Here is a 27992-nt window from a genome sequence, read left to right as displayed (position 1 = left end):
TGCCGTGGGACAAACGGGCTGTCTAGGGCCAGTGGCTAAAGGGGCGGGAGGGGAGGAGTCCTCAGGGATCCTGTTTCAACAAACGTTTCTTTCGGAGGAGGGGAAGGCGGGGGAGAGGGGGAGAAGGACCTATTTAAAGCTACCCTGTTGCTTTGGCTTTCTCTGTCTGCCAGGGTCTCCGACTGTCCCAGACGGGCTGGTGTGGGCTTGGGATCCTCCTGGTGACCTCTCCCGCTAAGGTCCCTCAGCCACTCTGCCCCAAGATGGGCCGTGGGGTGAGTATCCCTAAAGAGCAGGGGTCGCACTCTAGAGGGTGAGGGAGGCTGCCGAGGAAGGATTAAGTGGGAATGGGATGTGGAAGGAGCGGGAGAGAGGAGCTGAGTGGGATACTTGGAACTTGAAACTAACAGTCTCCAAACTACCAGTGCGTGTACAGATCCCACGGTGGTCACATACCCTAGTGCTCTCCTCTCCTCTGCCCGCCCCAGCCCCCTGCCCACAGTTAGACCCACAGCCCACCACACACGCCCCCTCCATCTCTCCCTCCACCCCACTCCCACATCTCTAGCCCTTCCCTGCGGCAGTCCCTCCTCTCACTGCATCTCCCGGCCTCCCAGCTGAAAGGATGTTTGGCACTGCGAGTCCTCCTGTCTTTGCCACCTCCTGAAAATATCCATTCCTCTGGGAGTCCTAGCCTGAGAGGCTGGGGGTCCATTTTGAGGTTAGAGAGGGGCAGTAGAGCATCCAGCTCCCAGAGTCACCAAGCAGTTCCGGACACCAGCTCCAGGGGCCCTGAGTGCCAAGGACAGCTGGGCGGGGTGTGGGGAGGAAGAATGATGCCCCAGCCCCCACCCCAGCACCCCTCCGGATGTCCCAAGCAGCATTGTCCGTGGGTTCCAAGCCATGGGCTTTGAGGACTTTCCCAGAGGCTGATGACAGTGACCCCCCCAGTCCACCCGTCCATGGCATTCTGCAGCAATGGCTACACCAAGAGGAAGATTAACAACCACAATGGGGCGGGCAGGGAGAGGGCTTTGAATTCTTGGAAATGAAATTCCCATATGGAGAAGAGTGGCCCAATCCTTTTACATGCTGTGCCTGGCTGCTTTCCTTTTGTGGAATACTGGCAAAAGAGGACACAGAGGGAAAGGGCATGCTGGGGAATGGGAGAGTGTGAGGAAGACTGTGCCTAGGGGGAGCCGTGGGTGTTTCTGGGCCCAGGAGGAGTCAGGCAAGGACATGTTATTGCACCTAGTTGAGCAGCTGGGAAATCCTGAGCCTGGACACCAGGGTTCCTGATCTAGGGTTGGAGCCATAAATAGAATTGGAGTGCATGCATGTATCTGTGTGTCTGTGTCTGTGTGTGTGTGAGTGTGTGTCCTTGACCACGTGTTCTCCATAGGCGGGGAGTCCTGCAGTTACTCATGGATGAGTACCTGTGTTTGTGTCTCAGCAGGCAAATTTGTAAATGTACAAGCCTTCAAGCCTGCACAAGCATAAATGTCACTGTGTGGGGGTTGCTTGAGAGTCTGTGAGCCTGCCCTTAGGAGCTGTGAGGTATGGGCTTCACAGAGGAAGAGGTCATAGCTGCAGAAAGATATACTGTCTTGGGACCTTCAGCTGCATCTTGACATCTCTGGCTCCCCATGGAAAGGACATCCCTAGCTGAGATGCAGGACCTCTGAGAAGAGGCAGGGGTTAAAGGATCAGATAAGCCCTCCATTTCCCCCATCCAAGTGAAGAGAGAAGGAGGGGAGGTAGCCCCCTACCCTGCTTCATCTTAGAGCAAGGTAGACCCAGCTCAGGAGGTCTTGCTTGGGAAGTGATGAGACCTTGACTTTTCCAGTCATTCTTTTTCCCCTAGCACCCCCAAGCTCCCCTTAATCACCATCCTCAGTTGCTGTGGGTGATGCAATAGCAAGATGAGGAGCAGATCTGGGCTGTTTAAACTAAGAGGCTGGGTGAGGTGGGGGTATTTAGGGCCTGGAGCTTAGAGTTCAACCTACCAACGACCCCTGAAGAGGGAAGGCATCTGACACCCACAACCTGTTCTAGGGATGATTTTTCCTCCAATCCCTTCTCCCCTGCATCTGCACTGCAGAGGCAGGCTTCACTGTCCCCCCATTACCCAGTGGCTGTGAAGGGCAGCGTGGGAGCTGGGGGAAGGGACGACACTGGTGGGAGGGAGCCCAGCCTGCTCCAGCTGCCACGGAGAGGCTGAGATGGGGGGAGCGTTGGCGGATTCCCAGCTGCCCCCACTCTGTCCCAGCCTCTGGCTTTCTCAAAAAGGACTCTCTGTTCTCCTTCAGCATTCAAGACCCAGAGAGGGGGACTTGTGGTTGGGGGAGGGAGGAGCGGAGGGAGGTTGGGGGGGTCCTTGCTTCCTCTCTTTCTTTCTTGTCTGGGCAGCCGCTGGCCCCAAATCTCTGCAGGCTCCTGGCTGCAGAGCCTGAAATCTTTGCCAGGACAGGAGGAGGGGGAAGGGGCAGTGTGTCTCAAGCTCTAAGCCTGCTGGAGAGCAGGGCGGGAGCTTGGGAAAAGGAGGCACTGCATGGAGCTGCTTAGCTCAGCCACAATCCAGCATGCCAAAGTGCATGGACCAGCAAGTTTTTAAAAAGCATGCATTTTATTCCAATTTTTATGAAATTTATTTCACATCTGAATATACAGAAATTCCTCTGCACCCTGCTCTTCTGCCCACAGACCCAGCCCTGCTCCTCTGTGTATGCTCGGGCCCCCTTCTGTCCCTGAAGTTCCTGAGGGTCACACTGAAGCTCAGCCAGCCTGATCTCTTGCCTCTGTTCCCTTGATTGCATTTCATCCTTTTCTCAGCTCTGTCCCACCACAGACAGTTAGTGAATCTAAAGCATTTCAATCCATTCAATTAAATGAATCCTCTTAGGTCACCTGAGAAAGGCAGAGGGAGAACCACTCACAAGCCTTTCCCCACCCCTTCCATTGGGCTGCTCGGTCTCCCCAAGAAGATCTGCCTTTAGGAGGCCAAAATTATACCAGATTCATAGATGCTTCAGGTGGAGACAAACCCACGATTTTACTGGTCACCTTTTCTGAGAAGAGCACTTCTGAGCAACACAGCCTCCAAAAGCTCATATCTTTTTAAATCATTGGTATCTTGGGAACAACAGTGTTGACTTCTCCTTGCATCCCCCACCCCTACCCTTGCTTCTGATTGTACTGGTCAGACTTCTACCTCTCAAGATGCTGAATTGGCGACCTCTTATGAACAAGGCAGCTGCCATACTTCTGGGATTTCTCCTGACTCTGATAAGTAAAAAAGGCATTACCCTGGAGCACAAAAGTCTTAGGGCAGTGAAGCTATTCCATATGATACCACAATGGCGGATACACGTCAGTATACATTTGCCCAAACCCATAGAATGTACACCAAGAGTGAACTCAAACTTAAACTATGGGCTTTGGACGATAAAGATGTATCAATGCAGGTTCATGATTGCAGCAAATGTACCACTCTGATGCAGGGTGTTGATAGTGGGTGAGGCTGTGCATGTGTGGGGGCAGGAGATATATGAGAACTTTCTCTACTTCCCACTCAATTTTGCTGTGAACCAGAAAATTGCTCCAAAAAAAGTATATTTTTTAAAATGCAAACAAAACCCCCAAAACGGCATTATCCTGCAAAAAAAAAAAAAAAAAAAGGCAAACACCTTGGCTGTGGATCCTACCCAGGTATCCACTCTTTATGGGAAACAAAAGTTACATCATAGTGTGGGAAAGCTAATTCCTGAAAGCCTAGTGCAGACTTTGCAGAATCCAGTGGAGAAACAGGCACCAGGTGGAAACTGAGCAGCCCCTCTATGACAAGGACTCTATTTCCTGAGGGAAGTGGAAGGAGAGAAGACTGGGGCAGAAGAGGAAGTAAGAAGGTACCTTTTTGGGAACTTTTCATGGCTACCCAGGCCTTCCTCAGCCTCTATCCTATTCTATCACCCCAAGAAGGCCTCCTCTTAGAAGGAAAGATTTCCCATCCTCTCCCCAAGAAGTTCCCTGTGAGACCCTGGAAGGCTGGTAGTGGTGAGCCCACAGGCCCTGGAGTGGAAGGGAAATCAGGAGCCTCATAAGGCTACAATTAAAAAGTCCTTCTGCTCAGGCACAGTGGCTCACACCTATAATCCCAGCATTCTGGGAGGCCGAGGTGGGAGGATCACTCGAGCCCAGGCAATATAGTGAGACCTTATATCTAAAAAAGAAAGAAAGAAAGAAAGAAAGAAAGAAAGAAAGAAAGAAAGAAAGAAAGAAAGAAAGAAAGAAAGAAAGAAAGGAAGAAAATTGTTTTAAATTAGCTGAGCGTGGTGGTGCATGCTTGTGGCCCCAGTTACTTGAGAGGCTGAGGTGGGAGGATTGCTTGAGCCCTAGAAGCGGAGGGTGCAGTGAGCTGAAATTGCACACTACATACCATCCTGGGTGACAGAGTGAGACCCTGTCTCAAGAAAAACAAAAAAAGTCCATCTGATTCACCAGATGACCCAGGAATGTCTAGACTTAAAACTATATAACATGTGGTTTTAGATTTACTCTCAGATACAATTTCTTATGTTTTGGGACAAATGGGGCTCAGTTCCCATGTTACCCAATTGTGCTTTGGGGGTCCAGTCCTGTGAGTTGCCTCCCATCTAGTAACGGGCAGGCCTGCCCAGCAGGATGGAGAGGGCTCCCAGCACACCCCATGTCTCCACTTCCTGGACATGCCCTGACTCTCCAGCTACTGCCTCCTCTCAGTCCATCAGGCCTGCTCTTTCCATCCCTACCATTCCACCACCAGACCTGGCTCTCCTCTGGACACGTTCCTGCCTAACCACCTGGCTCCCCAAAGACTCTTACTCCCCCAAGTTCCTGAGTATTTCTACTCCTCTCTAAGTAAAATTGCCATGGTGTTGGGCTAAGACATTCCTACAGAGTGATTCTACTCCCTAAACAACCCCCCACAAAACCCTGTCCACTCCCTTCCAGAATTTTCCCAAATAGTGTAGGATACAGGTTTTCAAAATTTTTGTTTTGTTTTGTATTTAGCAGCAGGGTCCTTTCAACAAACAAAATCTTAGCAGAAGCCCAAGCATTAAACCACTCAAGTGGTGCTTTTCACTCCTGAGCCCCTCACCCTTCTCTGAAACTCACATGGGAGCCCCTGGTTCTGCCAAAAGTCTACAAACTGAGGGCCTAGGGTCCCTCACCCTCCATCCCCCCATCTCCCCCAAGGCAGCCGCTGCTTTTGAACACACACACCCACTGCCTGGGCTCCCTGGCTGAGTGGTGGGAATGGAGGCTCCAGCCCCTCTCTTCCCTGACTCTCCGGCTCTCCCTTCCTCCCTCAGGCTGGCCGTGAGTACTCACCTGCCGCCACCACAGCAGAGAATGGGGGCGGCAAGAAGAAACAGAAGGAGAAGGAACTGGATGAGCTGAAGAAGGAGGTGGCAATGGTGAGGGAACTGCTGGGCCATGGAGGAGGGGCCCCATGCTGGGAGAGCTGTCCCTGCAGCCCATTGCATTCAGAGAAACTCCGTGTCCCCCATGCTGCTCAACTCACCCCTGTGCCCTGCAGTACCCTCATATGCATCTTAGATACCTCCTCCCCAAAGTAACTCACCCTCCCTTCCCCAGGATGACCACAAGCTGTCCTTGGATGAGCTGGGCCGCAAATACCAAGTGGACCTGTCCAAGGTAAGTGGAGGGGCTTCTAGGGCAGGAACAAAAGAGGCAAGAAAACCATGCAGCATCAAGGTGGCAGGAGCCTTAAAACTGTAATCCAGCCTTCTTTACAGATGAGGAAACTGAGGCCCAGAAACAAGGACTGGCCCAAGGACATGCAGCTAGTTGGTGGCACAGCCAGAGCTAGAATTTGGATCCCCTGCATCCTAGCCCAAAGCTCTCTCCCTGTATACCCTAGAAGCCAGGACTCCCTATGACCCAGGCCCCAGAGGGCCTCCAGGCAGGGCCCTTCCCTATACCCCAAGCAACTTCAGTTGCACACAGCCTTCCACAGAGCTGATAGCTGATGCACATGGGCTGACAGCCCATTCCTGTGGTTACAGTGATTTGCTGGGCCCCTGCTACATATGTGACATTGTGATAGATGCGTTACATACATTTCTCTAATCTTTACAACAACCCTTTGAGATAGGTATTGCAGACCTGTTTATTAAACAAAGGAGACTCAGAGAGGGAGAGTAACTTCCCAAGGTCACATGAACAGTAACTGGTACAGTCAATAGCTAAGCCCTTCAATTAAAAATTTGTTTAAAAATCACTAATCAAAAAATGCTGGGTGTGGTGGCTCATGCCTATAATTCTACCACTTTGGGAGGCCAAGGCAGGCAGATCACTTAAGGTCAGCGGTTTGAGACCAGCCTGGGCAACATGGCAAAACCCCATCTCCACTAAAAATACAAAAATTAGCTGGGCACAGTGATGGGCGCCTGTAATCCCACCTACTCGAGAGGCTGAAGCAGGAGAACGGCTTGAACCCACGAGGCGGAGGTTTCAGTGAGCCGAGATCATACCACTGTACTCCAGACCAGGTGATAGAGTGAGGCTCCATCTCGAAACAAACAAACAAACAGACAAATATTTAGTGGGTGTATATCTCCTTTATGGGCCTTCCCTGACTGCTCTTTCTAAAATTCTATGCCCCTATTCCTTTACCTTACTTTATTTTCCTTAGTAACACTTTTCTATCTGGCACTAATACGTATTTGTTTATTGTGTGTCCCCTCTCCAGATCATAAGCTCCTCAAGGGCAGGGACTTTGTTGGTCTTGTCCATCTCTGCATCCGCAGAGTGACAGTTGTGCCTGGCACTGGATATACATTTATTAAATGAATGAATGAATGAAAAAAAAAAAGAAATGGTCCCTGCTTTAAAGGACCTCAAAGTCTAGTAGCAGAAAAAATGCAATCCTAGGATTCCAATGCAATATGGTGAGTGCAGCTCTAGAATCAAGTATAGAACACCATGGGGAACCAGAAAGAAGCATCTGAACCAGCCTGGGGCTGAGGGAATAGGGCCAGGCAAGGCTTTCTGTGGAAAGTGACAGGTGATTGCCAAAGTTGTGTGACACTGATGGTCAATAATGTAGGACTTGAGCAGGGTGTGGAGGTGCCCACCTGTAGTCTCAGCTACTTGGGAGGCTGAGGTGGAAGGATTGCTTTAGCCCAGGGTTCAAGGATGCAGTGAGCTATAATTGTACCACTGCGCTCCAGCCTGGGCAACATAGCAAGAATCCATCTCTTAAAAAAAAAAATCTAGGACTCTCCTAGAATCCTTGATAAAATAATCTGAAGGAAGAGAGATGGAGGAAAAACAGTTGAGGTGTCTTTCCAGGGAGCTTATCCAGACTGCCTCCAGGGAAGATGTTATGGCCCTAACCATAGGTGTTGTCTCAATCCAGTATAATTAGGGGTCAAGCCCAGTCAAACCCTTCTCAGCCCTCAAACCCTCCAAGTTGCATCACAAATGCCACCTCCTCCATGTGGTCTCTCCTGATGGTCCCCCACCCCTTCCAACCAGGTGGGACTTTCCTTCTGGGCATTCTTCCCATGCCCGGGAGCTGAAGGGATGGGCATGGTGACGGGCTGGGTTGGCTCCGGATGCGTGCCCCTACGCCTCTCCTTGCTCCCTCAGGGCCTCACCAACCAGCGGGCTCAGGACGTTCTGGCTCGAGATGGGCCCAATGCCCTCACACCACCTCCCACAACCCCTGAGTGGGTCAAGTTCTGCCGTCAGCTTTTCGGGGGGTTCTCCATCCTGCTGTGGATTGGGGCTATCCTCTGCTTCCTGGCCTACGGCATCCAGGCTGCCATGGAGGATGAACCATCCAACGACAATGTGAGCCCACACGCCTGACCCGGGAACAGCCCGTGACTGTCCTCCAACCCTGAACCCCCAACACAGTGAGGGGTGGGCAGGGAACAAGGCCCTCACATAACAGTCCTACAGATGCCCCTGCATCTTAGGCTGGAAAGGGGTGAGGCTTCTATACATATCTGTAAAGTACTCCCCCCCCAACAGTGCATACACATTCACATACTCATTAATTAATGAAACAATCTCTCCCTGTTCCTCCCCGCTTAAGTGAGCCTGTCTGCGTGCCTGGGTCTTCATCCCCTAGCAAAGTCCTAACCCTGGGAACTTCCTAAGACTTTCCCTCCCATTTCTAGTCTTAACAGGCTTGAGGTTGGCAGATCAAGGGGGAGGTTAGTGAGAAGGGCTTTCCCCTACCATCATCACTCTCAGTCACAGACAAAGGTCTGGGCTGTCATCTTGGATGGCACTGCCTGCTCATCCCAAGTGGCAGCTGCCCCTTTAGGGTTGGGGGGAAGGTCAGGTCCCTGAAACTCTTTCTCCTTACCAGCTATATCTGGGCGTGGTGCTGGCAGCTGTGGTCATTGTCACTGGCTGCTTCTCCTACTACCAGGAGGCCAAGAGCTCCAAGATCATGGATTCCTTCAAGAACATGGTACCTCAGGTAAGATGGCAGGGCTGGGCTCTGGGCTAGGCTGTAAGGTTTTGGCAAGAGTCCAGCTCATCTTCTGTCAGCTCCCAGGCTCTAAGATGGAGATGGACAGAAAAGATCCTCCAGCTTTCCATGCCAGCACCTAATTGTTTCTGGGGCTTCTCCTTCTGCTTGACGGTGTGGGAGACCAGCAGAAGAAGAAGGCAGGGGCAGAGACAAGCATTTCATGAGCTGCCTGTGGCTCCCCACAGCAAGCCCTTGTGATCCGGGAGGGAGAGAAGATGCAGATCAATGCAGAGGAAGTGGTGGTGGGAGACCTGGTGGAGGTGAAGGGTGGAGACCGAGTCCCTGCTGACCTCCGGATCATCTCTTCTCATGGCTGTAAGGTGAGGAGGTCATACCGGAGCAAGCAGTTGAGTCTAAGGAGAAGGCTGTGTGCAGAGCTGAGAGGGGCCCAGTGAGTTTTAAAGGTGGAGAGACCCAGGTCCAAATGTCAACACCATGCCTATGCCCCTGCTAAACCTTCTCTCAGTGTGGGGTGCTTGTGCAGTGCCTCCTTGCATCTGTGTGTTACGAATGCTCTATGCCCCAGGTATTTCTTTGTTGTCCACTTTTTAGCAATCGTGTATTGAATACCAATTATGTGTCAGCTGCTTTATATATGTTCGATGTGCTATCTGATGTAATGCTGAAAGAGTGGTGTAATCATGCAGGGCTGCTGCATGTGGCCACACACGTTGCATCCTGAATGACCCCAGGAGGTGCATTTTCATAAACTACAGTGTTAGTGTCTCCCCCTGTGGTTGTGCAAGGCAGAGATTCTGTTTACATTCACCATTTTACAGTTGAGTACATGGAGGCTCTGTTGGTTAAGCAAGTAACCCGAGGTCACATAAGAAGTCAGGAGGAGTCAGAATTCCAAACCAGGGCAGGGGCAATAGATGAGTAATGCCATAAATATGTGATGAGGGCAAGTGTGACTTTGTTCCTCGTGTCATGAAGATTGAGTGTGGTTGGAGGTGGTTCAGGAGACAGCTGTGTGCATACAAGTGGCTCTGCCAGTCTGATGACTATGCACTCCTTCCTCCTCAGGTGGATAACTCATCCTTAACAGGAGAGTCGGAGCCCCAGACCCGCTCCCCCGAGTTCACCCATGAGAACCCCCTGGAGACCCGCAATATCTGTTTCTTCTCCACCAACTGTGTTGAAGGTGAGAAGCCAGGCTGCCCCCTGTAGGAAAGAGTCTGAATCCTGAATCCACAGTCAGGATGAAGAGCTCTGGTAGTGCTTACCTGGCAAAAGCTCTGCCATTGGTGGGGCGATTGAGGGGTCAGGGGGCCCTGAATATTATAGAAACACCCTCCAGAGAGCAGGGTATTGACTGGGGGCAGCCTGACTCCATGGGAAATGTATCTCCCTTCCCCAGGGAGATCTCTGTTCTGTCCACCCCAAGACTGAGTGGATTTCAAAGCTTTCAGGTATTGGGTTAAGAACCCCTTACGTATGCGCACACACAGATGCACATACGCTCAGAACCGACCTGGATTCTTAGGAGTCTTTGGATTTGATTGATGCTTCTATTCCTTGTGGTTCCGGGCCTAGCTGCCCCCTTTGATAACCTTTGCTTTGTCCAGGGCCCCAGGGTCTGGGAGGGCCAAGAAGGCATTCTGGCCAGGTGAACACTTGGGGCCTACTTCAGGCTGCTTCTAACCTTTGTTACACCAAAAGACATGTTTCACCATGCACAGACTACCCAGTTTGCCCCATCCCTGTTCTGGGTTCTAGAGATAAACAAAGGTCAGTAAGAACTCCCAGAGCTGCCATCACTTAATGGCAGGGGTCCAAGCACAACTGAAACCTGTGCCCTCTGTGGTCAAGCCAGTGAGCAGAGTCAGGGCTGCATCAGAGAAGGAGTAGGAGGGAAGAGACAGAAAGAGGCCTCACTAGACCAGTGGCCTCTGAAAATAGGGCAAAGGAGGCCTCATATCCCAATCCACATTTCCCCTGTCCATTACTCATTTCTCCTCAGTGTATTATGTTTCTCTGGGGTTTTTTTCCCTTCTTCGACAAGTTGAAATTCCACTGCTTGGAATCCATGAGGGATTGGTTCCAGGACCCCCTTCGTTACCAAAATCTAAGGATCCTCAAGGCCCTGATATGAAATCGCATAATATTTGCATATAATCTGTGCACATCCTCCCATATACTTTAAATCACCTCTAGATTACTTATAATACCGAGTGCAATGTAATTTTATACTGTTTTGTTTTTAAATTTGTATTATTTTTATTGTTGTATTGTTATTTTTATTTAGCTCCAAATATTTTCGATCTGAGGTTGGTCGAATCTATGGACATGGAATCTGTGAATATGGAGGGCCAACTGTACAAATAAAAATCACCACACATTACATTTCCTAAGTTTGTTTTTTGTTTTGCTTTTGAGACAAGATCTTGCTTTGTCACCCAGACTGGAGTGCAGTGGTGCAATCACAGCTCACTGCAGCCTTGACCTCCCAGGCTCAAGCGATCTCCCACCTCAGCCTCCAGAGTATTTGGGACTACAGGCGTGTGATACCACACCCAGCTAATATATATATATGTATATTAGGGATGGGGTCTCACTATGTTACCCAGGCTGGCCTCAAACTCCTGGGCTCAAGTGATCCTCCTGCCTCAGCCTCCCAAAGTGCTGGGATTACAGGCATGAGCCACCGAGCCTGGCCAAATTTCCTAAATTTTTAATGTACTGAGATTTTGAAATTTACATTTCCCACAATTGATTTATTCAGAAATGCCTAGTAATACATTCCTATTGCTTACTCTGCAATTGGCTTTGAAAAGAGGAAAGGAAATAAATGAGATATTTGTTGAGCACCCGCTATGTTCCAGGCACTGGCCTAAGTATATTAAAGCACGATCTCATCTAAATATTAAAACAGCACCGAGATAGGAATTCAAATAAGGATTCAAACCCAAATTTGGCTGGCTCCAATGTGCATGCTTTTTTCAATACACCACCCTTCCTTCCCGGAAGACCCCTGTAATGTCACACAAGGGTTAGCAATTGCCTGGCTTCCTCTATAGAGATTCATGCCTAATGTTGAGAAAGAAAATCTTAAGACTGAATGGAAAATCCATAATGAGTGCTTTACTTTGTGTTCATAATATACTTTTGGATGGTATCAAGTATGGGAATGATTTTACCAAAATGCCACGGCAATTTTTATTTATTGAATCTCGTCTATTTGAACTTTGAGATTATTTGCAAGCTTCTCCCCAGGCTCGAGTACAAGAGAAAATAATTTGCTGTTGTATTGATTCAAGGATTGGCGATCTATCCAGGGAAAGGAAGGCCAAGTGGGGACAATCTACTGAATGTGGCCTCCAGATCTGCGGCTTTGGCTCACCTATCCTGTGATGGTTTTCCTTGCTCAGGAAATAGGATGGGACTGCAGTCCCTGGGAGCCACAAGGCACCCAACCTGATGTCCCACCATGTTGCAGGCACTGCCAGGGGCATTGTGATTGCCACAGGAGACCGGACGGTGATGGGCCGCATAGCTACTCTCGCCTCAGGCCTGGAGGTTGGGCGGACACCCATAGCAATGGAGATTGAACACTTCATCCAGCTGATCACAGGGGTCGCTGTATTCCTGGGGGTCTCCTTCTTCGTGCTCTCCCTCATCCTGGGCTACAGCTGGCTGGAGGCAGTCATCTTCCTCATCGGCATCATAGTGGCCAACGTGCCTGAGGGGCTTCTGGCCACTGTCACTGTGAGTGGGTCAGGCTGAGGTGCCACCAGGGGAGGGTCTCACTACTCTTTCCTCAAAGTGATAGAGGCACAGTTGCTTGTAGCTTCTCACTACTTTTTCCCCCTAGAGTCACTTATTGGATGCGATACTCAGAGATCACTTAATACATGGCTTAGGGTATGAGTTGAGAAATCTCAGGTGGGGCTATTCTTAGGCACTCAGTTTCTCTTTTGGAGCTTGTCACGGCTGCCTTTTCTCACGATCTGCCAGCAGTCTGGGTCTCATTCCGGCCAAGTCTCCTGTAGAGGCTGTCTCAAAGGTCACCAGTCACTAACTAGCAAATCCAGTGACCTTTTCTCAGCTCTCCTCCCTAACTCTGCTGCTGAAACAGATACTGCTGTCCACCCTCCTACCATTCTCTCTTTTGTCGATTGCTGTGATGTGTCACTATCCTGGTTCGCCTCTCCTCTGTCCCTTCCTGCTCCCCCTACACTGATTCTCAGGCCTCAGCTGTCTGTTCTTCCTACACCCTGAGCAAGAGCCAATCTCCTCCCAGTTTGCAGTGTCCCTTCTGTGTTGATGACTCGGACATCCCTATGCTCAGCTCTGCTCTGGCTCTCTCTGGAGCTCTAGTCAAATGTCTTAAACCCTCTAATGGGCATTTCATCTTAACAGATACTCATGATCTCAACACATCTAAAATTGAACATTCATTATTTACAGCTAAGTCCCACCCATTCAAGTTAGTGGAGTAGAATCAGGGGAGGAGGAATGGAGCCATGGTCTAGGGTAAGGTTATGGCCATCTCCAGCTTCAGCCTTAACCTTTTTTATTCTCCTGTTTCTCTACCAGGTGTGCCTGACCCTGACAGCCAAGCGCATGGCACGGAAGAACTGCCTGGTGAAGAACCTGGAGGCGGTGGAGACGCTGGGCTCCACGTCCACCATCTGCTCGGACAAGACGGGCACCCTCACCCAGAACCGCATGACCGTCGCCCACATGTGGTTCGACAACCAAATCCATGAGGCTGACACCACCGAAGATCAGTCTGGTGATTGGGTGCTCCAGAGGGGGTGGATAGGATTAGAGGAGGCTGAGGGCAGTGGCGTGGTGGGGTGGGTGGTTGAGATAAAGGCTCTAAAGGGAGCCACGCTCCTGGTTCTCCCTCATTTCCTCCCAGGGGCCACTTTTGACAAACGATCCCCTACGTGGACGGCCCTGTCTCGAATTGCTGGTCTCTGCAACCGCGCCGTCTTCAAGGCAGGACAGGAGAACATCTCCGTGTCTAAGGTAGGGGGTCAGGACACACACCAGGTATGTTTTGGGGGTGTCTCCAAAGGCCTCTTGCTGGCCCCAGCTTTCCTTCTCACATGATGTGGCTGCCTTGGGGGTTTCAGTGCCCCCTTCACCTGATCCTCCACTCCCTTCCCTCCCATGCTGACACTGAATTCTTGTCTCTTCTGGCAGCGGGACACAGCTGGTGATGCCTCCGAGTCAGCTCTGCTCAAGTGCATCGAGCTCTCCTGTGGCTCAGTGAGGAAGATGAGAGACAGAAACCCCAAGGTGGCAGAGATTCCTTTCAATTCGACCAACAAGTACCAGGTCTGCTTGGGTTGCCAGGACAGAGGAAGAGAGAGGGATATAAATGGGTAAGGGTGGACAAAGCCAAGGGGAATCATCACTAGCAGGAGTGGGGGTGTCTGAGGGTCATGTTCCCTCCCCCTGCTAAGCCCCCCAGAACAGCTCATATGACTGCATGTCTGATTGCAACCAGCCCCAGCTCCCAAACCTTACTCCATCCCTTACTACAATCTGTCACTCTCTCAACTCTTCTTCCCATAGCTCCGCATCCTCTGGCCTAGCCTTCCAACTCTTCTACCCCAGTCAGTGAGACCATAATTCTGTAATTCCTTTATGGTGCCCATTAGCCTTTAGGCACCTGTTAAATGCCAAGAATGCAATCTCAGCATTCCTTATTATCCATAGAGGTAAAGCCCCCTGAGGCCAGGTGGTGGTGGGGATGCTGAGGAGGGAGCCGTTCAGCCCCTAGCACAGTGCCTGTCTTAACCTGACCTCAATAAATATTTGTTGAATGAAAGACTGTCCTATGGAGGTGGCTCTCAGGTTACAAGTGTTGGAACTGTGAGGTCTAAACACGCCCCTGCACAAGGAGGTTCTCTTTGTTGACAATCTTTGATGGGTAGGGGCTACTTTTCTAAGGTGGTTTCCTTACCAGCTGCTGCTCTATGCCGCGCTACCAAGACAAGTATGGACCTCTCTGTAACTACCTGTTGTCTCTCCAGCTGTCTATCCACGAGCGAGAAGACAGCCCCCAGAGCCACGTGCTGGTGATGAAGGGGGCCCCAGAGCGCATTCTGGACCGGTGCTCCACCATCCTGGTGCAGGGCAAGGAGATCCCGCTCGACAAGGAGATGCAAGATGCCTTTCAAAATGCCTACATGGAGCTGGGGGGACTTGGGGAGCGTGTGCTGGGTGAGAGGCCAGAAACAGGAGGCTCAGAAGAGGATTCCCAAGCCTCTGCGGCATCCCTGGGGTGGGGGACTGTGGGGGCGTCCAGGAAGCCACTCTGCGGATCTCACTGATCCCTTCTGCCCCCCTTTAGGATTCTGTCAACTGAATCTGCCATCTGGAAAGTTTCCTCGGGGCTTCAAATTCGACACGGATGAGCTGAACTTTCCCACGGAGAAGCTTTGCTTTGTGGGGCTCATGTCTATGATTGACCCTCCCCGGGCTGCTGTGCCAGATGCTGTGGGCAAGTGCCGAAGCGCAGGCATCAAGGTACTGGCCTCCCATCCTCCCCTCCATTCTAGCCTCCCCCATGCCAGAGTTCAAGGAGCTGCAGTGGCCGCTGCCCTGGAAAGGCCCAGGCCACGGTGGCCTCCTTCCCACTGACTCAGAGAAGAAGCTGTCCATCTGCAAGGAAAGGCCCACCCCTGCCTTGGGGCACTCACCCTTATCCCTTTTGCTCAGAGAGGCCAGTGTCCCATGCCCCTCCTCTCCCTCCCTGGTACAGCTCTTTGTCCCATCTGCATGTGTACCCTTCCATTCTGATTTGAAGCATAATCTGGCACTCCTATCTTGAAGACCTAGTTGTCCTACCCTTCCCAACTACTGCCCACCCTCTCTGTCAACTTAGGATGGGATTAGCAGGCTCTTGTATGCTCCCAGTGGCTCAGCCCATAACCCCACAGAATGCCTCCCACTCATGGTTCTCTTGTTCAACTACAATTGCTTCTCACTGACCACTCCCTCCTCTGTGCTATGTTTGTTCTTCATTCAACAAATATTTATTGTTTACTATGTTTCAGACACTGTGCAAGGTGCAAACTCTAGCACCTTGCACAGTGCCTGATACATAGTAAACAATTTGTGTCACATGACACATCCAGATGGGACAATGAGCTGTGCTAGGGAGGACACATATAAATCAGGCACTATTCTAAGCACTAAACCTGTATGATTTCATTTAATCTACACAACAACTCTGTGAATAAGCACTAGTATTTTTCCTTTTTTACAAAGATGGAAACTGAGGCACAAAGTAACATGCCAAGGCCACACAGCTAGTGTAAGTCATAGAGCAGGTACTTGAACCAAGGCAGTCTGCTATTTCTTAACTATCATACCAGGAGACTTGGTTCTGTGGGTATATGTGGTTTCTGAACCCCATAACCACTCTGTCTCCGAGGCAGGCATCATTATCCCTGTTAAAAGTAAAACAAGGCTGGGCACAGTGGCTCATGCCTGTAATCCCAGCACTTTGGGGGGTCCAAGGCTGGTGGATCACCTGAGGTAAGGAGTCCAAGACCAGCCTGGCCAACATGGTGAAACCCCTTCTCTACTGAAAAAAAAAATACAAAAATTAGCCACGTGTGGTGGCAGGTGCCTGTAATCCCAGCTCCTTGGGAGGCTGAGGCAGGAGAATCACTTGAACCCGGGAGGCAGAGGTTGCAGTGAGCCGAGATTAGGCCACTGCACTCCAGCCTAGGCGACAAGAGCAAGACTCCATCTCAAAAAAAAAAAAAAAAAAGTAAAACAAATGGAAACTGCAAGTGGGTAAGTCTTTTCCCCAAAATAAAACCACCGGTAAGCGATGGACTGGGACTATGAAGCATGATCTGCTTGACCGGAAAGCCTGAGCTCCTGCTGCTTGGCCAGGTGCCTCTCTCTGTGATCAGAACCATCACGGAGGCCTGGGCAGAGGACCTCTATGGGAAGTCAGCTCAGGGAAGTATTAATTCTGCCTCAGAGAACTGGACGATGTTTGACAAAAGGAATGATATTTGAGCTGGGCTTTGGAGGTCAAAGAGTATTCTGCAAAGCAGTGAGGGAGAGGAAGGCATGTCAAGATCAGGGAACAGTGCGTACCCTGGCGTGGCTAGACTGTACGGGGCGTGTGTAGGGGTTGGCAGGGGAGAGGTGGCAAGGAGTACTGGGGGTTGAGACTGGAACATTGGGTCAGAGCCAGTTGGAAGGACTTGGCTTAAATGCCAGACTTGGGCTTTATCCTGCAGGCCACAGAGAGCCACCAGTGTCACGGGGAAGGTTGAGCTTTTAGGAGACTACCTGGTTTGAGGAGGGACTGGATTTGGGGAAGAACTGGAGTCAGGGAGAGACAGGTTAAGAGGCCATTGCCATAGTTCAGGCAAGGAATGATGACCTGAACGAGGGCAGAAACAAAGGGAATGGAGAGGAATAGCCATGTCTGAGAAATGTTTTGAGAACTTGGTGACCAAACTGGATATGGAAGGTGAGGAAGATGCAGGAGAGAAGGGGACAGGATGAATAGAGAGGACAACATCTAAGGTAGGGAGCAGTAGTAGCAGGCTTGGTGGGGTGGCAGGAGTAGAGAAAAGGAGTTCAATGTTGACCTTAAGCTTAAAGAGTCTGTAAGATACCCCAGGAAAGACAGATGTTCCAGTGAACATTGGAGTATGGTTTGGAGCTCATGAAAGATGGTCGGGACTGGAGATTTGAATCTCATTAGCACAAGGGTGCAAACTAAAGGCTTATAGTATGTTTTATTATATTGCCCAGAAAGAGCAGACAAGTCAAGTGAAGGGAGGAGAATGAAATCCTGTGCCAAAACAACATTTAGGCACAAGAGGAACCAGTGAGGAGGGGAGAGGGTGGTAGGACCCAATGCTATTTAATCTTCATGACCACCTAGAAAGGCAGGAATCATCTCTGCATTGTGCTGAGACCTCAGTGCTTCACTTGCCTAAGGTGCTGTAGCTGGAGAAGTTCGGTGTTTAAACTTGAGCCCCTCATTCAACTCCAAAGCCACTGCTTCTTCCATCCTACTAGGCTGCCACCCTGAGAGGCTGGGAAAGAGCATGCAGAGGAGTGGAAGGAAAACAGGAATGGAGGAGTATGTGGAAGCCAGGGGAGGGCAGGGTTTCAAGGAGAAGAGGTCAACGGTGCCAAATGCCTCAGAGGGGTCAAGTAGGATGAGGACGGCAAAGACACTTTTCATTTTTCAATTGAGAGGCCCCTGTGGCCTTTGGGTGGCAGTTTCAGTGAAGTGGTGGGAGTGGAAGATAAGGCAGTGGGGACCATGGAGACTTCCTTTTCAGTATCCATAGGACTTGCCCTGCAAGCCCACACATGCAAATGCTATCCTAACCCAACTCTGCTCACCTCATAGCCTCTTAGCCCATCAGATGCCAGCCACCCTCCCCATCCCAACTCCATTCACTCTGCAACAATAGCAATGAACATTATGGTGAAGGTAGGGACCACCGTGCTCACCAGGGAGGGTGTCAGAGGCAGATGCTCAAGGTGGTGGAGGCAGGGGTGTTGTCTCCATCTTATTCCTGTTCTGTCCATTACATTGCTGCAGTGATCAATATTTGACACTAAGAACCTCATGTCCTATATCCAGGTCCCTGTGCATTTCAGCAAATTGTAGCCCCTCTCTAAGTCTTGGTTTCCTCATGTGTAAAATAAAGGAGTTGTTAAAGGGTCCTTCCAGCTCTGACTGCCTTGAATCCCATGAAATCCAAAATCCTAAAATATCTCCTAAATAATCCTAAAGATTTGAGGCTTCTCTTCCAGGGGATCCTCACGAACTTGTTACTCTGTTATGGATACTTTCCTGCACTTAAGCAAACTATCTCTCTCTAACCCTCTGAACATAACTCAACTTGCCATTATCTTTCCTCCTCACCCACCCACTCAAATTCACACAGAGACACACAAATCCCCACCTCACATACACACACATCCCACACACACACATAGACACACACAATCCCCACCCCCCACACACACATCTCACACACACGCACACATACACAAATCCCCACCCCACATACACACACACACACACCCCACACACACACATTCCCTCTCACACACACACACAATCCCCACCCCCTCAAACACACACAATCCCCACCCACACACACACACACATCCTACACACACATACACACACCCCACACACACACACATACACCCCACCCCAGCCACTCCCCTGCCCACAGACACACACACACACATGCCCTTATTTCGGTTGGGATCTGCCAGCCCCAGACATCTCGCTATCTAGCTTTCTCTTACTTTGGGAGAGGAACAGGAGGGGGATAAACCCTTAATACTACTTTCCTTTTGTCTCCTCTCCTTCCCACTAGGTGATCATGGTAACCGGGGATCACCCTATCACAGCCAAGGCCATTGCCAAAGGCGTGGGCATCATATCAGAGGGTAACGAGACTGTGGAGGACATTGCAGCCCGGCTCAACATTCCCATGAGTCAAGTCAACCCCAGGTGAGGCCTCTGCAGGAAGCCCCTGCGCCCTAATCAACACGTCCTCTTGCACAGAAGGCTTGGGTGTCCCCTGGGAGTATTTGGATAGCATTTCTGGGACCTTTATAGGCCTTACCTCTGACACTATTGTGACTGGTTCCTCAGCCCTGAGCTTGTATCCAGGCTGTGCCACTGAATACCCATGTAACCTTGGAGATGTCACATTCCCTTCCTGAGCCTCCATTTTCTCACCACAAAATTAGGATGCCATCTCCATTGCTGTAGGAGTGGGATGTGAGTAAAGAAACTAGCCCAGGGCCTAGCAAACTGCACTTACAACTGCGATGATCCCATGGTGAGGATTTAGACTCACATCCTCAAAGAGAAATGGGGGAAGTGAGTACTGAGGAGAGGAGAACTGAAGCAACAGGGGAAGCAGGCTCAGCAGGGAGCCTGCAGGCTGCGGTGGTGAAGAGAGGCAGGGGGCAGGAGGGGCTGGTACAGGTGCCAGGGGTCAGCTGTCTCTGTCCCCACCCACCCTCCAGAGAAGCCAAGGCATGCGTGGTGCACGGCTCTGACCTGAAGGACATGACATCGGAGCAGCTCGATGAGATCCTCAAGAACCACACAGAGATCGTCTTTGCTCGAACGTCTCCCCAGCAGAAGCTCATCATTGTGGAGGGATGTCAGAGGCAGGTGAGCACAGCCATGGGAGGCAGATGACAGGCAGGGACCGGGGAGGCAGGGACAGGGCCAAGACAAGCGTGGAGTGAGAGGCGAGGAGCCAGGCTTGGGAAGGGGTTTCGTCCTCAAGTGTGGCCGTCTTCCCTCCAGGGAGCCATTGTGGCCGTGACGGGTGACGGGGTGAATGACTCCCCTGCATTGAAGAAGGCTGACATTGGCATTGCCATGGGCATCTCTGGCTCTGACGTCTCTAAGCAGGCAGCCGACATGATCCTGCTGGATGACAACTTTGCCTCCATCGTCACGGGGGTGGAGGAGGGTGAGGAGGCTGCATGGGTTGGGATGGTTTGCAGGATACTGAAGCCGGCACCTCTGTTCCCTGTCCCTTTACCCCAGTTGAAGAATCATTCCACAACTCTAGGCAGCCCAGCCCACTTTAGCTTCCCTTGAACACAAAATCTTCCTCTCTTGGGAAGACAGGCAGCCATGCTTCAGGGGCTGGGGGTGGGGAAGAGTCCCTCTGACCTCCCTGATGCCCTCAGAATCTCCCCACAGGCCGCCTGATCTTTGACAACTTGAAGAAATCCATCGCCTACACCCTGACCAGCAACATCCCCGAGATCACCCCCTTCCTGCTGTTCATCATTGCCAACATCCCCCTACCTCTGGGCACTGTGACCATCCTTTGCATTGACCTGGGCACAGATATGGTGAGCGCAGGAGGTGGAGGAGGGGACAGGCAAGGCAATCGTGATGGCACAGTGGCAGGGAGGAGAGGTGCACTGGGGCAGTGGCCCCAGCTGTGGGGGTTACAGGAGACAGGCACAGGCCTGGAAGACAATGGGGTCTGAATACATGCTTTTTTAACCGTGTCAACGATCGTCACTGTCGAAGATCAATTGCTTCTGTCATCTCCTACATCCCTTCAAATGCCCTCCCTGCCCCATTTCCTACCCCACACAGGTCCCTGCCATCTCCTTGGCCTATGAGGCAGCTGAGAGTGATATCATGAAGCGGCAGCCACGAAACTCCCAGACAGACAAGCTGGTGAATGAGAGGCTCATCAGCATGGCCTATGGACAGATCGGTGCGCCAAGCCCTGGGCCTCGGGAGGGAACCCCAACAGGGTTCTTTTCCCAGCTTTCAGAGGAATGAGCCCCAAGCAAAATTCCAGGACAGAGGCCAGCTACCCAAGGGTCAGGGACCTCCATCTCTGGCCCTGAGGGGCTGTGCCCCTTCTGCTTCCTGCTCTGACCCTGCCCCTGCCTTTGGCCCTCTACCCACAGGGATGATCCAGGCACTGGGTGGCTTCTTCACCTACTTTGTGATCCTGGCAGAGAACGGTTTCCTGCCATCACGGCTACTGGGAATCCGCCTCGACTGGGATGACCGGACCATGAATGATCTGGAGGACAGCTATGGACAGGAGTGGGTGAGTGGTGCTGTGTAAACACAGTGCACATGTGTGAAGGTACGGGAAGCTGAATGCCTGGCAGGAGTGGCCAGTGGTGGCCAACTGGGACTGGGGCTAGGGGTGGATCAGGAGAAACCATGCTACCTTCTGGTCCTACCCTTTCCTCCGACACTCTCATCTGTCTCTGCCCACCCTCCCTCCAGACCTATGAGCAGCGGAAGGTGGTGGAGTTCACGTGCCACACGGCATTCTTTGCCAGCATCGTGGTGGTGCAGTGGGCTGACCTCATCATCTGCAAGACCCGCCGCAACTCAGTCTTCCAGCAGGGCATGAAGTGAGTGCCCACCCCCATGGCACCTACCCACCCAGGCTCTGGGCACACTCACCAACCCACACAGGCCAAGCTTCCAACTCAGCCCTGGACCAGAGCTGTAAGGAGGGCATCGGATTTTAATCTTCCATCTGTATATCCATAGATAGGTTTCATATAGAAGAGAGAAGCCATGCTTCAGGCTCCTAATTTTGCATTTTGTTATTGTCTCTCTCCACCTTTCTTCTCTTCTCTCCCTCCCTTCTTTCCCCCATCTCCTACTTGAGTGCCACCTGCTCCTATCCTTTGCCCAGCCCTAAATCCAGTGTCTTCTGTGCCCACCCCTCCCCTGGCCTTCCACAGGCAGTCTAGTTTATAGCACTTGCACTGTGGTTCTGGAGGCCACATGCTGCCGAGGGTCAGGTTCAGCGCTTCTTGCAGTGTGAGTTCCAGCGTGCCAGGCACTGTGCTAAGTGCCTAACACATTGTTTAGCCCCACGATAGCTCTATGAGGTGGGTATTACTGTTTACATTTCATGGATAAGAGGCCCCAAACAGGTTAAATGATGTGCCCAAGGTCACCAAGATGGTAAGGGTTCACCAGATCTGTCTCTAAAACCCAGCCCTGGCTACTACCCAACATTTCTGTGCTCACACCATCTGGCACTGTTTGGAACTCAGTAATGACTGTGATTCTAGTATGGGTGGTGGTTGAGCGCTGAAGGTTTCATGCTGGTTCCTTTTATTTTCTCCTACCATAAACAATGGCCACAATTCCTCACATGAGCTTGTTACAGTTTCTTAGTTTGGGGCTGGGGAGGGTGGGGAGAAGATGCCAAAGTGAAGTTAATAGCACTTAAGATCCAAGGGAGAATAAAGTGAAAAGCCTGTTAGATAAATAAAGGTAACATGAAGGAAGGAGATTCCAGTAAGCTAAAAATACTAATGGAAAAAAAAATGCAATTTGAAGAGAACAAGGAGCAGAGAGTCTAAGAAATTGGGTATAGTTCTGGGGCCTGGGACTTGCTATGCACTGCAGGGATGACACACGAAGGTGGGAACATGGCCATAGTGGCTGCATCCAGCCCATCTTAGAGGCAAATGGGAAAAATGGCAAATGAAAATCAGGCTGGGTACAGAGGAAGAGTACTAATACCACCACAGGCCTCACCTTAGGTCCCTGGGCCACTGGGGATCCTCAGAGATGCTATTTGCCTTATTTTGAAAAGCTTTATGAAAATAAAGCACTCACCTATGAGAAGGCAACCAGGCTTACTAATGTGTCATTCTTAGGCAAAAGCCAAGAGTGCATATCATGAAGTGGTGATCGGATGCTGATTCACAGTTCTGTTTGGAAGCCATGGATAGTTCTAATTAATTTTAAATGGGGAAATGTATTCAATACTTATTCACAAATGTAGCTTGAGAGACAAACAATTAAATGTGGCCTTTACAGAAGAAAATAAGGAGGTCCTTAGTGAGTGAAAATTTGGAAATCACTGGCTTGAACCAAAAAGAGGTACCTTGTGTAAGAATACAAAAGATGGAGTAGCCGGGGACAGTGGTTCACACCTGTAATCCCAGCACTTTGGGAGGCTGAGACAGGAGAATCAATTGAGCCCAAGAGTTTGGTACTAGCCTGGGCACATGGTGAAACTCTATCTCTACAAAAAATATAAAAATTAGCAGGGTGTGGTGGCACACACCTGTAATTCCAGCTACTGGAGAGGCTGAGGCAAGAGGGTCACTTGAGCCCAAGAGGTGGAGGTTACAGTGAGCTGTGATCGTCCAGCCTGGGCAACAGAGTGAGACTCTGTCTCAAAAAAAAAAGTGGAGTAATAATGTGACTGAACATTTTCCATGTCTGTCACTGAACATTTCAGTGACAGAACATTTCAGAGCTTTTCACGTGTTATCTCCCTTAATTTTCCCAGCAACCCTATGATTAAAAGGTAAAATCTCCATTTGATAGAGAAGGAACGTGAGGCTCAGAGAAATTCAACATTGCCTGCAACCCAAAGCTAGTCAATGGCAGAACTGGGAATAGACACCACCTGTCTGACTGCAGAAACTGCCCTGAGAACCTCCTTATTCTATCCTGCTTTTCAATTCTGATAAAGTGAACATATATTAACCACTTATTATGCAATGATCCCCTTTACATTCTCTGAATTAAATATCTATAATGAAACCACCACCAGGAACTGTGGGAGATGCTGAGACGGTAGAAGACATACATGGGCCCTGCACTGAAGGAGCTTTCAAGCATCTTGCTGGGGAGACGACACTTTCACGGGCCCTGTGCCTGGAGCAATAACAAGATCATGAGACAGGCCCCATGTTGACCACCGTGTCTCCAGTACAGAACACGTCACCCAACACCTAGAAACAATTATTTAATGAATGAATATACGTGCAATAGACAACATTCGGACGTAAACTCAGTAAGCAGAAAAACAAATAACATCTTCCTTTGGTTACATAAAGCATGAGAAGAGGCTGTTGGAAGAAGACATGCGACTATGTCATTTAGAATTCTCTCTCCTCTTTCCCTTGCACCCCAGGGGTATCCCAGGATCTCTGCCTCCTTGACCCCCCTTCACCTGCCACCCTCCTTTCTTTGCCTTTCAGGAACAAGATCCTGATTTTTGGGCTCCTGGAGGAGACGGCGTTGGCTGCCTTTCTCTCTTACTGCCCAGGCATGGGTGTAGCCCTCCGCATGTACCCGCTCAAGTGAGTGTCTCTTTCGGGCGGCCTGAGTAGTCATACGGGGGGCCTTCAGCCCCCTCCAGGATCCAAGTTCTGATCGGTTTGAATGCTCCTTTATGTGACAGCCACCAAGCCAACCTCTGATGCTCCTGACACTCTCCTCCATTGCTTTCAGAGTCACCTGGTGGTTCTGCGCCTTCCCCTACAGCCTCCTCATCTTCATCTATGATGAGGTCCGAAAGCTCATCCTGCGGCGGTATCCTGGTGGTAAGCCCCTCCACATTCCCCCCAGCAAAGTGCGAGCCCCACCACCAGCTCCTCCCTCCAGGACCACATGCAGACTCCACTCCCACTACTGGTTCCTGCTCCTGTTCCTCAACACCCTCAGATCCGGGGGTCCCAGGTCCCAGGAGCCCTGACTCTTTCAAACCTGTTGTCTCTGCCCTCTTCCCATCAGATTCTAAACCCCGCCTAACTCACAGTTGGTCTCCGAGGCCCTCCACCTTCCACCTGAAACCACAGAACATCAGAAGTAGAAGGGCCTTTCCAGGTCACCTAGTCCCATGTCCATATTTTACAGATAGAGGAGGCTCAGAGGTGAATCTGTTCCGGGTCGTAAAGCAAAGAATAGCAGGACTGGTACTAGAACCCAGGCCTTCTGATCCCCACTCATCAACTGACAAGTTACTGGTTTTCCTACAAGCGTTTTTTAATCACTTAGTAGAGGTTAAAATATGATGGCTTACAAACCAAATACTGTCCAGGAATACTATTTGGTTTGACCTGTGCCATATTTTGTGTGTGGGGGGGGAGGAGGGGGGATTAATTGGTCCGATATAGAAAATTTAGGGTCTTTCACATAAAATCTGAATTCGACTTCTCCTGAAGATCAGAAGAGCTGTTAATCCCATGTCCACATCTCTGCACAGCAAGAATGGACAGCTGCTCCCTTAGACTCTCGTTCGTTACCTGAAGAGGCCCTGTGGGCATTTGCATTTTCACCCTCGACCTATTCTGCCCCAGCCTCCAATGTGCTAAATACAAGTCTCCCCTAAAGGCAGGTTCACCCTCCCTTCCTTTAACCTATGGCCCCAGCTCACTGGACCTCCTTCTCCTCCCTTTCACCTTCCTTTTTTTTTTTTTTTTTCTGAGACGGAGTCTCGCTCTGTTGCCCAACCAGGAGTGCAGTGCAGTGGCACGATCTCGGCTCACTGCAACTTCCGCCTCCTGGGTTCAAGCAATTCTCTTGCCTCAGCCTCCAGAGTAGCTGGGATTGCAGGCGCATGCCACCATGCCCGACTAATTTTTTGTATTTTTAGTACAGACAGGGTTTCACTGGGTTAGCCAGGAGTCTTGATCTCCGCCTGCCTCGGCCTCCCAGTGTGCTGGGATTACAGGCGTGAGCCACTGCACCCGGCCTCCTTTCACCTTCCTAAGCCACTTCCCCCAGTGCCCTTCACCAGGCTTCTCCTTCCACCTGGCTTCCGCGACCCAAGCCCCTAGGAAATTGATCTCTTGCCTCCTTTTAAGCTCATGCTGCAATCTCCACTCCCAATCTCTCTAACAGGCTGGGTGGAGAAGGAGACATACTACTGACCCCATTGGAAGAAGAACCAGGCATGGAAAGATGGGGAGCTCTGGAGGTGTTGTGGGGATGGTGATGGAGAGGGATGGAAATAACGGGTGGCATTGGGTGGCAACATTTGGGGAGAGATAATGAGGCAACTCAGCAGGCTAAGTTGCGGGGTATATAAATTGGGGTGATGACCCCATAGACCTAACTGTGAACAATCAGATTAGACACTATGTGTTAGAGTCCCCCCCACCAGATCCTTTTCCATCCCACTCCACTATGTTGTCTATTTTTTCTGAGGAATTAAGGGTTACCCCACCCTGCCCACTCCCATCCCTTCAACCCCACTTCCTACTGTAATAGATCAGCATCCAAAAGCAGGAACCCATCTAAACCAGAAGGAAGCCCTCTCAGATCACCCCAGCCTCACTCCATTTCCCACTTCCACCCCCGTTAGCTTCCTGCAGGACTCTATCCCTGGCTTCCCCTTCAGACCTTGCAATCACAAAAGGTTCTTCTGGTGAGTGCAAGAGCCTGAGACTGGAAAAGGCTGACTTGTCTCCCAGTCGAGGCTGGTAAGGGACCTTCAGGGAGAGCTGGGCAGACAGGTGGGAGATGGAGGTAGGGCTGGCTGGAGGAAGGAAACAACAAAGGAAGTGAGGTAGTGCCAATGACAGGACATTTGACATGAGTCTCCAGATAGATGTCGTGGACTCCAGCTCTATGTCCCACCTTTTAGAATACCCCACCAGCAGAACAAACTCAGATCTCATCAGGGTAGCAGCAGAGGCAGGACCAGAAGGCAATCAAGAGCTTCCAGAAATGCCACACTTGTGTGCCACAGAGTTCCCCGCTGACCCTTGGTTAGGGGTCCTCTTAGTCCACAAGGTCCGGATGTCACTCATGTACTTAATAACACTTCACCTTCTGTAATACTAAGTCCTCAGAGCTCCATGCTGTTCTGAGAGGGATGGCCACAAGTTCTTTCCCAGCCTCTTCCATTCCCTTTCTTTTCATGCCCATCCCGATGAACCTGCATCATTCCCCGGCACTGCCAAGCCAACCCTGGAAAAGGAGTTCGCTGGCCATTGGCTAGAATCAGGGTGGAGAAGTTCCCAGAACCTTCCTGTCTCCCAGGGACATGTATGCTTCCAGGGACAAGCTTAGGTCATGAACATGGTCAGAACCTTTGGACAAGAGGAAAAATACTAAGAGATTTGCTTTTTCTGGGTGCGGTGGCTCATGCCTGTAATCCCAGCACTTTGGGAGGCCGAGGCAGGTGGATCATGAGGTCAGGAGTTCAAGGCGAGCCTGGCCAACATGGTGAAACCCTGTCTCTACTAAAAATACAAAAAATTAGCCAGTCATGGTGGCACACGCCTGTAATCTCAGCTACTCAGGAGGCTGAGGCAGGAGAATTGCTTGAACCTGTGAGGAAGAGGTTGCAGTGAGCTGAGATCGTGCCATTACACTCCAGCCTGGGTGAAAGGGTGAGACTCCATCTCAAAAAAAAAAAAAAGATTTGCTTTTGACGTCTTAGGTGGCAGGGCTGTTCCCTCCAGGCAAATGCCCTTCAAACCGACAATCATTGTGCCCACTTACCCTGGGCTGGAGAGTTGGTTTCAGGTTCCTACAGGAGATAGCTTTCTTTCCCTTACTCCCTATCTAACACTTTTGCTCTGCAGGCAGCCTTGCCCATTCTCTAAGCCTGGCTTAGAAGGCACTGGGAATGTCCTGTAGAGAGAGACCTAGATAGGTCATGCAAGTGAGAAAGACATCTGAGGAAAATGGAAGACCTAAGGCAGACAGGAAGGAAGCACAAAAGCATTGGGTCAGACCCATAAACCACCTCCCAAAGGCTGTCATTTCATTGCACTGGAATTTAGCTTTATCAGAAGCAAGGAAGTAAGGGAGTCATTGCCTTGGGCCTGGGAATCTAAGTGGGAGACCATATTAATTTGGATCCGATTAATTGGAGATTACTAACTGTGGACAAAAGTTTATCTTTGCACAATCAATAAAAATGGCATTTGTTTAGTAAATTAAGAGCATAAACAATACTGCTAGAGGTGGCATGTTTAGTCTACCAAAAACAATACTTTTCAGGCACTTTAGAAATATCCTTTTAGAAGCAGCGAGTGCATGGGCTAATTATCATCAATCTTTATGTATTTGTTAAAGAAACATCTACAGGATCTTTATTGGTGACCTTTTGTAAGACATTAGTTTGAGGTACTACCTATGTACTTGAAAATAATAAAGTGGCATTTCTTTATGAAAAAAAAGAAA

The 27992-nt window shown here is 50.4% G+C and overlaps 1 protein-coding gene across 2 annotated transcripts; it reads left to right on the top strand.

Moving 5' to 3' along the window:
- Positions 1–145: 145 nt before the first annotated feature.
- Positions 146–27992, top strand: ATP1A2 (ATPase Na+/K+ transporting subunit alpha 2). Of its 2 annotated transcripts, XM_016930289.4 has the most exons (23): positions 146–275; positions 5352–5456; positions 5638–5697; positions 7657–7860; positions 8387–8500; positions 8740–8874; positions 9581–9698; positions 11994–12262; positions 13094–13292; positions 13422–13531; positions 13709–13843; positions 14545–14734; positions 14865–15040; positions 18898–19034; positions 19559–19709; positions 19848–20016; positions 20253–20407; positions 20661–20784; positions 20984–21129; positions 21315–21445; positions 24053–24154; positions 24306–24397; positions 25698–27992. In XM_016930289.4, exons 1-23 carry the CDS (start codon positions 264–266, stop codon positions 25724–25726), a joined length of 3063 nt encoding a protein of 1020 aa, XP_016785778.1. In that variant the 5' UTR covers positions 146–263; the 3' UTR covers positions 25727–27992. The 2 variants fall into 2 exon arrangements, with proteins under 2 accessions (XP_016785778.1, XP_063668263.1); XM_063812193.1 differs by lacking the exons at positions 24053–24154; positions 24306–24397; positions 25698–27992 and adding an exon at positions 23623–23729 and having other exon boundaries at positions 161–275.

The sequence above is a fragment of the Pan troglodytes genome, chromosome 1 (genome assembly GCF_028858775.2).
Source record: "Pan troglodytes isolate AG18354 chromosome 1, NHGRI_mPanTro3-v2.0_pri, whole genome shotgun sequence".
NCBI classification, from domain to species: Eukaryota; Metazoa; Chordata; class Mammalia; order Primates; family Hominidae; genus Pan; species Pan troglodytes.
Note: the sequence above shows the minus strand (reverse complement) of the source record. Positions and strands in the feature narration are given on the sequence as shown.

Excerpts from the sequence above, each read along its gene's own strand:
- ATP1A2 (XM_016930289.4), top strand. Across the intron at positions 7,861-8,386 it reads ATGAACCATCCAACGACAAT|CTATATCTGGGCGTGGTGCT; the intron begins GTGAGCCCACAC and ends TCTCCTTACCAG. Across the intron at positions 15,041-18,897 it reads GCCGAAGCGCAGGCATCAAG|GTGATCATGGTAACCGGGGA; the intron begins GTACTGGCCTCC and ends CCTTCCCACTAG.